Source organism: Nipponia nippon, unplaced genomic scaffold, assembly GCF_047370975.1.
Source record: "Nipponia nippon isolate SJK-2023a ecotype South Korea unplaced genomic scaffold, ASM4737097v1 scaffold_1, whole genome shotgun sequence".
NCBI classification, from domain to species: domain Eukaryota; kingdom Metazoa; phylum Chordata; class Aves; order Pelecaniformes; family Threskiornithidae; genus Nipponia; species Nipponia nippon.
Window position 1 is genome coordinate 115,644,714 of NW_028262290.1, and position 11,340 is coordinate 115,656,053.

Sequence of the window (11,340 nt, forward strand, 5' to 3'; positions counted from 1 at the left end):
CAGAGGCTAGATTTCTCTTGAGCAGGTTGTACATTTCTGTGATACTGCTATGAGTAAGTAGTCTGGCCTCGGGAAGGAATAAAAGCAACCTGAGAAGCTTTTGTTTCTACAGTGAAGCATATTTGCATGCTCAAGGCGATGCGAGGTGACAGAAAGGTAGACTGGAGAGTACAGAGTTGGGGATGAAGGGAATGCTCAGTCTGCCTAAGCTGACTTTGAGTTGTTCTGAGCATAGTGTTAGTGAAGATGCTGACAAGGTCTGGGCTGAGGTTTTCAGGTGTGCTGACAGGTTACATGCTGTCTTTGAAATGATTGTCACAAAGCTGTGAAAATACACCCACGGTGCATGCTGTTCCTACCTGTTCGGTTGTTAAGTAAAATGAAAGCTCCGTGATTTTGTCCTGGAAAAACAGATGGTGCGGTGTTGCCACCTTGTGCTGTGATGAGAGATTAGGAGTCTGGCATCCTGATAAAAGAAAAAGTACAACAGTGTATTTTACAAAGCAAGACATTTCCTGCCGATTTTGGGATTGGGATTAAGACCAGTGTGTTCTCCACCCTCCCCACCCCCCTGGTGGTTTCTAAAAATCTATGTAAACAGTTCAGTATTATTTGTCTTAGTACAGTAGCATGCAGGCTATTAGTTGAAATTCCGTGTGACATAATTTTCTTATATAATTTTAAAAGCTTTATTTATACAGTAGGAAAATATATGCATGCTCATGTTTTCATAGCACATATAAAATTGAGCATATCAATTGTGAGTTTTTGTAAATTCTACCACTATGACCCCTATGGTTAGAATATAAGTCTTGTGGATAGATGCTGCTCTAGAAAGTAACTGTTACCTTTGTAATTTATTTTTTATTTTTGTCAGCTGTTGTGTCCACAGTGCATCATGGCAAAAAGTCATGATGAAGTTGACTAATGTAACAGAGAAAATGGCTATGGCATTTTAGCTTTCCCCTGCAGAAGTTTTGACTGAATGGTTGTAGTAAACTTTATTTTCAGTTTCATACTGAAAAATAGTTTTTCTTAGAAAACCAGGAAAAAAACCCAAAATGTTTTGCTTAATCAAAACTAGAAGAGGGCTTATATTTTCTATAAAGAAGATAAAAGGGATTAGTAGGCTATAATGTATCATTTTGTAATGTAATATTTTTTCTTAAAAAAAAAAAGAAAAAAACCTTTTTGCTTAATCAAAATTGGATGAGTGCTTACAGTTTCTATAAAGATGGTTAACGGGGATTAGTCATCTGTAATGTAGGAGAGCAAATTTTGTCCCATGTGTGCCCTTAGTTGTCTTGTAATAGAGACCATCTTGAATTTTTGGCTTTCTCAAGCACTCTCTGATGGCAAAGTATGAGGTGTTAAAGCATGGAGTATACCTGTTGCATTATACTCCAGTTTGTCCATTCAAAACCAGAGCCTAGATTTCCTTGGCTTTCTTGTAGGCATTTTAGCTGCTGATCTGTTCCCCATAGTTCCAGTGACAGACCATTTTTTATTTAAAGCAAATTCATGACATTTTTACCTCTTAAAGAATATTTGAATATCAGTCACCAGTATTAAGAATACTGATGTGTTTAATTGTGCTGTTACATTCTTTGTGACTTGGCCTTTCAATATAGGATCATAGAATAGTTTGGGTTGGAAGGGACCTTTAAAAGGCAGCTAGTCCAACCCCACATTGCAATGAGCAGGGACATCTTCAACTAGATCAGGTGGCTCAAAGCCCTGTCCCACACCTGACCTTGAATGTTTCCAGAGATAGGGCAACTACCATCTCTCTGGGCAACTTGTTTCAGTGTTTCACCACCCTTGTCATAAAAAATTTCTTGTTCTATTGCTACAGGCTCTACTAAAAAGTCTGTCCCTATCTTTCTTATAAGCCCCCATTAAGTACTGAAAGGCCACAATAAGGTCTCCCTGGAGCCTTCTCTTCTCCAGGCTGAACAACCCCAACTCTGTCAGCCTTTCCTCATAAGAGAGGTGCTCCATCTCTCTTCTGGACGTGCTCCAACAGGTCCACATCTTTCCTGTGCTGAGGGCTCCAGAGCTGGACACAGTAGTCCAGGTGGGGTTTCACCAGAGCAGAGTAGAGGGGCAGAATCACCCCTCTCAACCTGCTGGCCACATTTCTTTTGATGCAGCCCAGGATACGTTTGCCTTTCTGGGCTGTGAGCACACATTGCCAGCTCATGTCCAGTTTTTCATCCACCAGTACCCCCAAGTCCTCCTTCGCAGGGCTGCTCTCAATCCCTTCATCCCCCAGCCTGTATTGATACTGGGGATTGCCCTGACTCAGGTGGAGGAGCTTGCACTTGGCCTTATTGAACCTTGTGAGGTTCACATGGGCCCACTTCTTGAGCTTGTCTGGGTCCCTCTGAATGGCATCCTTTCCCTCAGGCATGTCAACTGCACCACTCAGCTTGGTGTCATCTGCAAACTTGCTGAGGGTGCACTCGATCCCACCGTCTGTCATTGACATATTTTGTTTCTTAAAATAATGTTTCATTAACTGCATTACAAATTAATGCTAAAGACCCATGCTTACAAAATTAGAATGGGAAAAAAGTGTTTTGATTACTTTCCAAGAGATGGAAACTGCTGAAAAGAAGCATTTAGGAGGACATTCTGCATGGATCCATTTCTCCAACTATTACTATGTGATGACTGTGACTCATTTATTTTTAGGGCAGCAGGTAGAGTAGCCGAGTAATTTGCAAAGAAAGTAAAGCTTTTGATTGTTTGTTTTATTTTTTTTTTTTATTGTTAGACTGGTATGATGGAGATATGCTTTTCAAGTGACACTGTAAAGTCAGTAGCTTACCTGGGAATATCGCATTTAAGCATAAAGATGCCCACAACATTCTTCTTTGCTTTCACAGGGGAAAAGAAGAGTTTACTTTCCCAAGAGGAAATAATAACATTTAATTGACTCTTGGTTATTTTTTGTCTTCCTCCTTTTCATTTCTTGGAAATTACAGTGTGCCAGAGTTTGTAGAGCAAAGTTTTCTTTTTCCATTATTGCTTGTCCTCTTAAATATAGGCACCCTCTTAATATATGGGGGGAAAACCACTTTCTGAATAGTTTATCAAAATACTGTTTCCATTTCATGTTGCTTTACTTGAAGGCACTATTACTAGAACTTCTTCCTGTTTATTATTAACTACTTCCTTTATCTTTTGCTGTCTTAAAATGCATCTGGACTAAATATATGTATTTTCTGTTGAGTATAGGTTCAGCATAATGCAGATAAATCTACTACACTGAAACTAGCAGATTTTGGCCTTGCAAAGCAGGTTACGAAACCCATATTTACTGTGTGCGGAACACCAACGTATGTTGCCCCTGAAATACTTGCTGAGAAGGGTGAGTGTATATATTTATAATTTCTTATAAATCATACAATTACTCTGAACTTTCTAATCATGGAAATATTCCAGAATGTTTCAACCTACTGATACGTCTTTGCAAGGTAGGAGGTTGGCTTGCAGTGTAATCTGTGAAAGAGAGAGGAAAGGAAACCTTTTAGCTTTTGACAAACACAAGCATGACATCAGTCATGTTTGCATTATTTATGTCTATGGTAATATAAAACTGATTTCCAAGCAGACAAGCCATAAAATATCATAGATGGTAATTGCTGAAGTGGGGAAATGAGCAAAAGTTCATGTTGCAACTTGAGGGTAATCAACCCTATTTCATGACTGTAACCCAAACAACTTTCCAAGGCCCCTAACGATGCAAAGACATTGTGAACATGTATGTTAAACTTATGTAACAAGCCAAAACATGTTTTGCATCAGAAGAAATTTTGGAGATTTTCTATCCAAAAAGATTCAGACCTGAAAAGGAGTCAGTTTTGTTGATGACTCAAGCAAAGCTATTTCTGGTTTTTGTTCTGTGGAGCTGGGTTGCACATCTCCAGTTATATCCAATTTCAATGGAAACTTGGCACTCTCTTAGTGCTTTTTTGAAGGGAATCTGAGGAGGACTATTTTAGAAATATATGCTGTGTTTTCTCAATTAGTCTCTAATTGACACTGGCCTTGTGAGACAGTGTTTGTGAAACATGTTGAAGAAGAGAGGCACTTTGTGAGAGCTGTAGTTATTAACAGGCAGAACAGCTCAGCTTGTAAGCGTGGTGTACCAGCCACTTATTCTTCTGTTGACCTCATATTTTTGAGAAACTGAGCAGAGCTTCTGTGTTTCTTGGAAAATAGAATGAAAAAGAAACAGTTCCCTACCAGCTGTGAGTTTTCTTTCTAAAACAGAACTCATGATTTGTCTTTTCTTCCTTAGGCTATGGGCTCGAAGTAGATATGTGGGCAGCTGGTGTGATCCTTTACATTCTGCTCTGCGGTTTTCCCCCTTTTCGCAGTCAGGAACGTGATCAAGAAGAGCTGTTTCAGATCATACAGCTGGGTCACTACGAGTTCCTTTCCCCATACTGGGACAATATTTCTGCAGGTAAGATTCAGCACGTACAGCAGATCTGAGAAGTGACAGACTTCTTCCCTGGATTGGGAAGATCTCCCTTTTGTTCAGGACAGTGAGCTCAATGAACTTGGGGGTGTCTTGCAGGTCTCTTGTGTGTGATTCTGTGTTTGCTTTAAATGTGAATTTAGTCCTCTGGTATTATCGATGGCTGTGAATCTGAATTGATTTAATGGATTGCTCCCTTTCTGAGGCAAGAGCAAGGGTTTTCCTCACCTTGCTTATATGAATTGGCTCTGTAGAAAAAGGTACCAAAATAATCTCCAGCGTTATGTTAGATTGTAAAGATGTACGCAAAAAATCTCAAAAGCTGAGAATGAAATCTTTGCTCTGCAGAACGCAGTGTGGATTTTCTATTGAGATCAATTGGGTCTGCACATAGTAGTTTTTTCCTTCTCACAGGCCAGTGCAGTGTCTTTTGTGCACTTTTCAAAATCAGAAACCCTAAAACCCCTGTCTCCCTATACAGTCTTTTAAAGAACATGCTCAACAGCATTCTATGACTTTTATGCTCCTTGAAGGATGAGATACCCAATGCTAATTCCTGTGAATCTGAACACCTAGCATGATGCTTTCAGCATGCTTTCAAGATTAAATTCTCTTCACTTCCTCCTCTCTTTCTGAAGGGGAGAATGAAGTCAGGAAAAGATATACTGGAGATTTAACGTCTCCTGTCACTAGTTCCAAATCCCGTTGTTAGAATATCTCCTGGTGATAGTCACAAAAGTCATTATGGTAAAACTAATAAAAATAAGAAGGACGTTTTGTGTAGGTATAACCATCAGTGTCATCACATCACTGTTCTTTTCTACTCTCTCCTTTTCTTTCTTTCATAATAGCAGCAAAAGACCTCATAACCAGGCTGTTGATAGTGGATCCCCAGAAGCGCTACACAGCACGACAAGTACTTCAGCACCCTTGGATCAGAACAGCTGGAAAAACTAACAGCAGAAATTTGCAGAGGGAAGTGACAATAAATATTGAGCGTCATTTCCGGGCCCAGCGCCGAAAGGAAGTTGCAGATGAGGACACATGAAATCTCTTCAAGCTCATTTAGTCTTCTTTTTATTGATTAACAGATTATTTGTGTTTTGTTTTCTAAATGAATTGGGCCTTTAGTGTATAGCCGTTGCTGGCCATCGCCATGCCTTTTTTTTGATTCTGAGATTCTGAAGGACAGACATCAAATTTGCATCCACTTCCCTCTGATGTTACTTAGGAGTCTCTCTGTTGACAGCATTGAGGACTAGATATATCCTGGAGGGTATCTATTATTTTTCTTTTAATACCGATTTGGGCTTTTACATTACAAAATGTATATCTTTTAGATGACAAGTATTCGCTTCTGTGGCTGACACTAGTGATGACTGTGAAATGCTTTCTCTTGTCTCTTTTTCTATGATACCTTCCAGGAGTTTTGTGTTTATAATGTTTTCAAAATAGGTGTCTACGTACACATCCTGCACTAATTGTCTAAACTGTCTTTTCACCAATTCTTGCTAGCAGTGGAGAAGGTGAAGGAATAAAAAAAACCCAAATATATTCTTTAGCTGTAGGATATGTTAAATGAGCAGCAAGATACTATTTATTAAGTTGTGAGGGAAGAAAAATTCTTATAAACTAAATCAAGTATTTTATGATGATTTTATGATATCTCCCTTGGCAACATCTTTCATTGGATGTTCTCATGGACAGGGCAATAGACTGTACAATGTTTCTGTTTAAACTATGGTAGTGCTGTGTAGTGTGGTAGTTTTGTTTGTTTATGAGAAGAAGTGGGAAGATATCACGACTGATACCTTTTCAAGACTGTACTAATAGCTTTCAAAGTGCTTTTCTTCCTTCTCTGGCAAGTAGGAAGTTAAGCGGTTCTAAGGGAACTTTGGTTCTTTTCCCAAAGGTGTATTTATGGAATGATAACCCAAGTGTTTTTTCATAGTGATTTTTTTCTTAGGAGCCATCCACGTGCATCTGTGACTCTTCTATGCTGATGGAGAGGAGAAAGATGGGAAGCTGCTTTTGTGACTTAAGTTAACCCTTACCTTCATGGTTCCTCTTCATCAACACGCTTCACAGCTGAATTACTTTGATACACTTTTCAGTGTAGTTTAGCAGTTGTTTGGGTTTTTTCCCTGTTGCCTTCCCTGGGGTCTCTTTCTCCTTGCTCCCATAAGAATGGGCAATGAGATGAAATTACATTAAAATTCAACTCTGGGAAAAACAACAAGTTGTTGGCTATGGAAAGGTCTTCCAGGGGAAGTGTCAGATGCTTCACTGCATATGTTTTTTATAATTTGATTGGATGCAGTTTTACAGAAATCCTGGGGGGAAAAAATACAGTCCTGAGAAGGGCCGTGACCTAGAACAGCTTTTGAATCTCAGAATTTTTGGTTAACTAATCACATCCAAAAAGTACTTGAGTTGCCTGTTTTATAATGCTTTGTCCATGAGTTCCATGTGCTAGCAAATGATACTGACGTTAAAATATCAGTGGTATTGGCATTGAATCCATAGCTTGTAGAAATGAATGAGGGTATTTTATAATTGCAGTGCTGCTGCTCTGCCTATGTATTTCATAATGAGAAATGTCAGAAGCATTTCAGAATCAGCAGAACATCTTCATAACTATATGAACCAGAATATTATTTTTGGTGAGTGCTACTATTTTGTGTGAACTTTCTGAATTACCAAAAAGTGTGGGGTGCTGTCATCATGTTTCTGTTTCAACTTGTGACAGTTTTGCTGCAAGAATGATGTATAAAAATAGAGACAACTTGGCTCTTAAATGAGAATTGCACTTTCAATTGAACTGGCTTATTTTTAATACGTATTGGAATAAGACTTGCTGTGGATTTCAAGAATTTGTGAAACAAACGAGTCAAATCTTTACTGTATGCCCAAGTAGTATGTATATGATATGTCACACCTCTGCTTTAGAGGCCCTGACTCAGGAAGACCTTCCCTTTTGCCTGAAAACAAGAATGGATTTAAGTGCTTTCCTGAGTTAAGGCTATGTATAACCTCATATTCTAAATTCATTACGTGGTCTTTGAGTACTAGTAATAAGTTCTCCTCTGTTAATTTAAGTCTGTTTTGGATACGAAGCTGTGGAAAAACAGCTTCTGACTTGCAATATTATATATTGTAATTATCTTATTTTTAATATAGTCATTTAGGAATAAAGTTTGAAGTGACAAAAAGAATGCTTTATCAGCAATGAATCTGACAGTTTGGAGATTGTGTTACGAGTTGCCTTTTTCACCTTTAAGAACCTGTCTACAGCCTTATTCATAGTGCAGAAGATAAAGAATTTGCTTGTAATGAATATAAAAGTAATTATTTTTTTCAAAGATTTTGTTTTTCTCTAAAGTTTTCTGGTTCCCAGACAGACTAAACATGGACTGTGCTGCGTGCTGTCACCGCATTGCGTCTGTAAGTACAGACACTGCTGTGGCAGCGCTGAGGGACTGGTTTGTTGGTGTTGCTAATAGACATGTGGCATTAGGCCCTCCTCCTTCAGGTTGGAGGCTGAAAAAGCTTCCAGGTGCTTCTCAGGGTTTTTTGCCTCTTTCTTTCTCTTCTACTTAGATATTCCTTCTTTTCTCCCATTGCTTCCCGTGTTCTTGCTCTGCCTCTGTGCTGCTCTAAGGAGTCCAGGTCCCCAGTCATTACGGTTTAAGTTGCTTGAAGCGACGAGAACACATGATTTTGGTGAGCCCAGCCTCAAGCATTGCTTGCAAATGTTGAAAGTTTGTAGGATTAGAGAGGACTTAGACAAAAAACCTGGTGAAAAATCCCTTATTGGTCTCAAAGATTTCCAGTGTCCCCTCATCTACTGTTTTTTCTCAAGCTTTTCTCTTCCCCACTGCATGACATTCCAACGCAGACCTGATCTTTACGCCCTATAAGACATTTTCTAATACGTGAACCAAATTCACAGTCTAGGGGTGAGGATTTTTGCTGTTCTTACTTGCTTTCCTGAGATTTTTCCAATTATTATTGTCTCCTTGGGTTCTGGAGTCATCTTCCCCTTATGCTTGCATTTCTTGATTGGTTCCTTTGTCTACAGAAAATCTGAGGAAGCTCAAAGCTGGCGAAGATTCAAGTCTCACAGAGAACAAGTTCTTGCTGATTCATTAGGAAGAAGAAATATCCCTCCTTGCCCTTCACTAAGTCTTTGTGATTTAGACCCTCATATAGCCTTGTACTCTTCTGCAAGTAGAACTAGTTATAAAGTCCCTAGGTCTTTAGATATTAACAATGAAGAAAGTCACCAAGAAAAACAAACAAAAAAACCCCAAAAAGCTAAGTGCAAAGTACGAATTCATATTGCAGACCTCAACAGAAAAATCCACTTACAGAGGATTTGCTAGGTCTAAGGCAACAGAAGGGAAGAACCTGTTTGTTTCCTGAAAGCTTTTGCAAATCAGCTGAGAAGGAATCCTTTCATGCCTCTTAAAGGTGTTGGTTGATTCCTGTCTCACAACCAGAGATCCTGACCAAGTTCTAGTTATTCCAGGGTTATTTCATTACTAACCATTCCAAAATTTTTCTCTTTTTAGGAACCAGAGACCCTGACTCTCCGTTATCTTTAACGATAGACTTGGCTATTCTCTAGTTGCTTACAGTTTTTAAGCACACTCTCATATTTTCATGACCTAACTGTAAGACTGCTCAGAATTTCAGGCACCAAGATCCAAACATATAGAATTGGGTCATCAATATTTCATTTCCTAGTGACACATATGCCTCATAGTCAGAGTAGCTTTTTTTTTTTTTTTTTTTTTAATTGCTGGGTCAGTGCTTAAAATCACAGTCAAGGCTTTCAATCACAGTAGTGACAAAAGTGGTCACTGCAGGATAGTTGGGGTCTGTGTAAGGATGTGCTACTCCCAGAGATCAGCTAAGAGTCCTATGAAGCATTTTGAGCGGATTGAAAGCCAGTGTTACTAGCTTTGTGCGTCATAAACTTTCCTTGACTGTGTTAGGAGTTTCTGAATATTAATTCCAGGCTTTTAGTGGCTGCCTGTGACTGACAAAACTAAGTAGTAAGTCTCTCCAGTCATACACTTTGCATTGTCTAAAGAGAAACTGGTCCCTGGATGTCCCCTCCATTTCTCCACCAAGGTCAACTTTTTCACTTTCACATATGCTATTACATTTCATTGATCCTAGACCTCACCTACCTATTTTCTATTGCCTATCATCTGGCTGCTCTCATCCACCTATCTTCTCCCCTCAGATGACTCATTACTGAAAGATGGTGAAATCTTCACATATTAATATGTTTTTTTTCAGGGCATGCTGGCCGCATATGAAGGAATTATCAGAAATGGGAAACAGGAATCTGGCCAGTGCAGGAAATGAGCAAAAATTTTTGAAAGTATTTAGGCATCTGAAAGTGTGCAAAAGATACTAGCATTTCACATTGCGTAGTGCTTAACTGCCTTAAAATGAACAATGAGAATTTGGTCCCTGCCTGTACTTTAGTGACCTAATATTTAAAAACGTGTGCCCAAGAGATGAAAACTTAGCAGTACAGCAGAGATCCTATTTCCTCTGAGACACAGACACTCTAATTTCTCTTACTCAGGGACCCCTCTTCTTCATCTAAGATTTGTTTAGCTACTCTGTGGAATAGCCGAACTCAGAAACCATTAAATCTGCCATCTCAGTATACTGTTCTGACTGGCATGATAGGTGCATCTGTTGTATCTCAGTTATTATAATTTTTGGCTGTAGGGTAAAAGAGGGGTAGCGGAATGTTATCGTCTGAGCTTGGTTCTTTTGGGTTATGGTCCTACTGTGAAAGTGAAACTTCTGGAGTTTACTGCTTGCTTTTCTGCAAGTATCTGGATTTGGGGCAGTATTCAGTCTGCTTGAGAATATAGTAAATTTGCTGTGCTTATAAACTGATCTTCCCAAAGACAAATAAGTGTCAGTCTGAAATCTTCCTCCTGTCATTTCTCCTGTTGCTGAGATTTCTTTTGATTTAAGCAATGTATGGAAGATGCTGTTTATGATGCTGGGCATGCGTTTCTCTGTCCTCTCTAAGTCCACCAATGCAACTCTTTACTGTTGACATTCTTGCTTCTGAAAGGAATATGGGCACTTTAACTGGGCTAACAGTGTATATTGGCACTGTTTGTTCTACAGTATGGTTTATTTGCAACTGGGTTGAAGGTGTTATTTTCTAAATTAAAATACATTTTAGACTTCAGCAGAAAAGTGGTTGTTCCCACTGCTGATAAAGGCAAAATATACAGTGGATGTTATATTTCGATATTCTTTCAAAAAAATTGGGAAACAATTGCTTGGCCAAGTACTTTGAGTTGTGTTTTTTGTTTGTTTGTTTGTTTGTTTGTTTGTTTTCCCTGACAGTTTATCTATTTGGGAAATGCTTGTTTTAAAAGGTTTGCAATTTCATTAAGTATTGTGTGTACCTTCATTTACACTTAGAAGGACCCATTCTAATGCTGCAGTCCTTTGAATACTCATAGGTGTGTTTTTCTTTGCTGCTGTATGTAATCCCATTAAAATCGACGCAATTCTTTGCAAAACTGGAGCTGAGATTCATTCTAACACTGTTTTTGTCCCTGTACTGCATTAATCATGTCTGCTATGGTGTTAGAGCAATCATGACAAGCAGAGCTAGTTTCACTGAAGCTTAATGCATACAGAACTGAATTCTCCCATCATTAATTCTTATTCTGTAAAATTCAAGTTTATTTAGAAAAAGATTTGCTTTGTTTGTGGAAACAGGCATTCTAGTTGAAATTGAGTTGATTGCAAAAGTGGCTTTTTCAAAGGACACAGTTTCTTTGTAGCTTGTGTAT

General features: G+C 38.8%; 1 protein-coding gene across 1 annotated transcript in view; it reads left to right on the plus strand.

The window, feature by feature from the left end:
- Window positions 1-11,069, plus strand: part of DCLK3 (doublecortin like kinase 3) — a 30,856-nt gene extending 19,787 nt beyond the window's left edge. The window contains exons 3-5 of the mRNA XM_087768077.1: window positions 3,244-3,376; window positions 4,310-4,477; window positions 5,344-11,069. Of these exons, the coding sequence (XP_087624203.1) occupies window positions 3,244-3,376; window positions 4,310-4,477; window positions 5,344-5,540 (498 nt within the window). The 3' untranslated portion in view covers window positions 5,541-11,069. The remainder of the gene's footprint in view (window positions 1-3,243; window positions 3,377-4,309; window positions 4,478-5,343) is intronic.
- The last annotated feature ends 271 nt before the right edge of the window (window positions 11,070-11,340 follow it).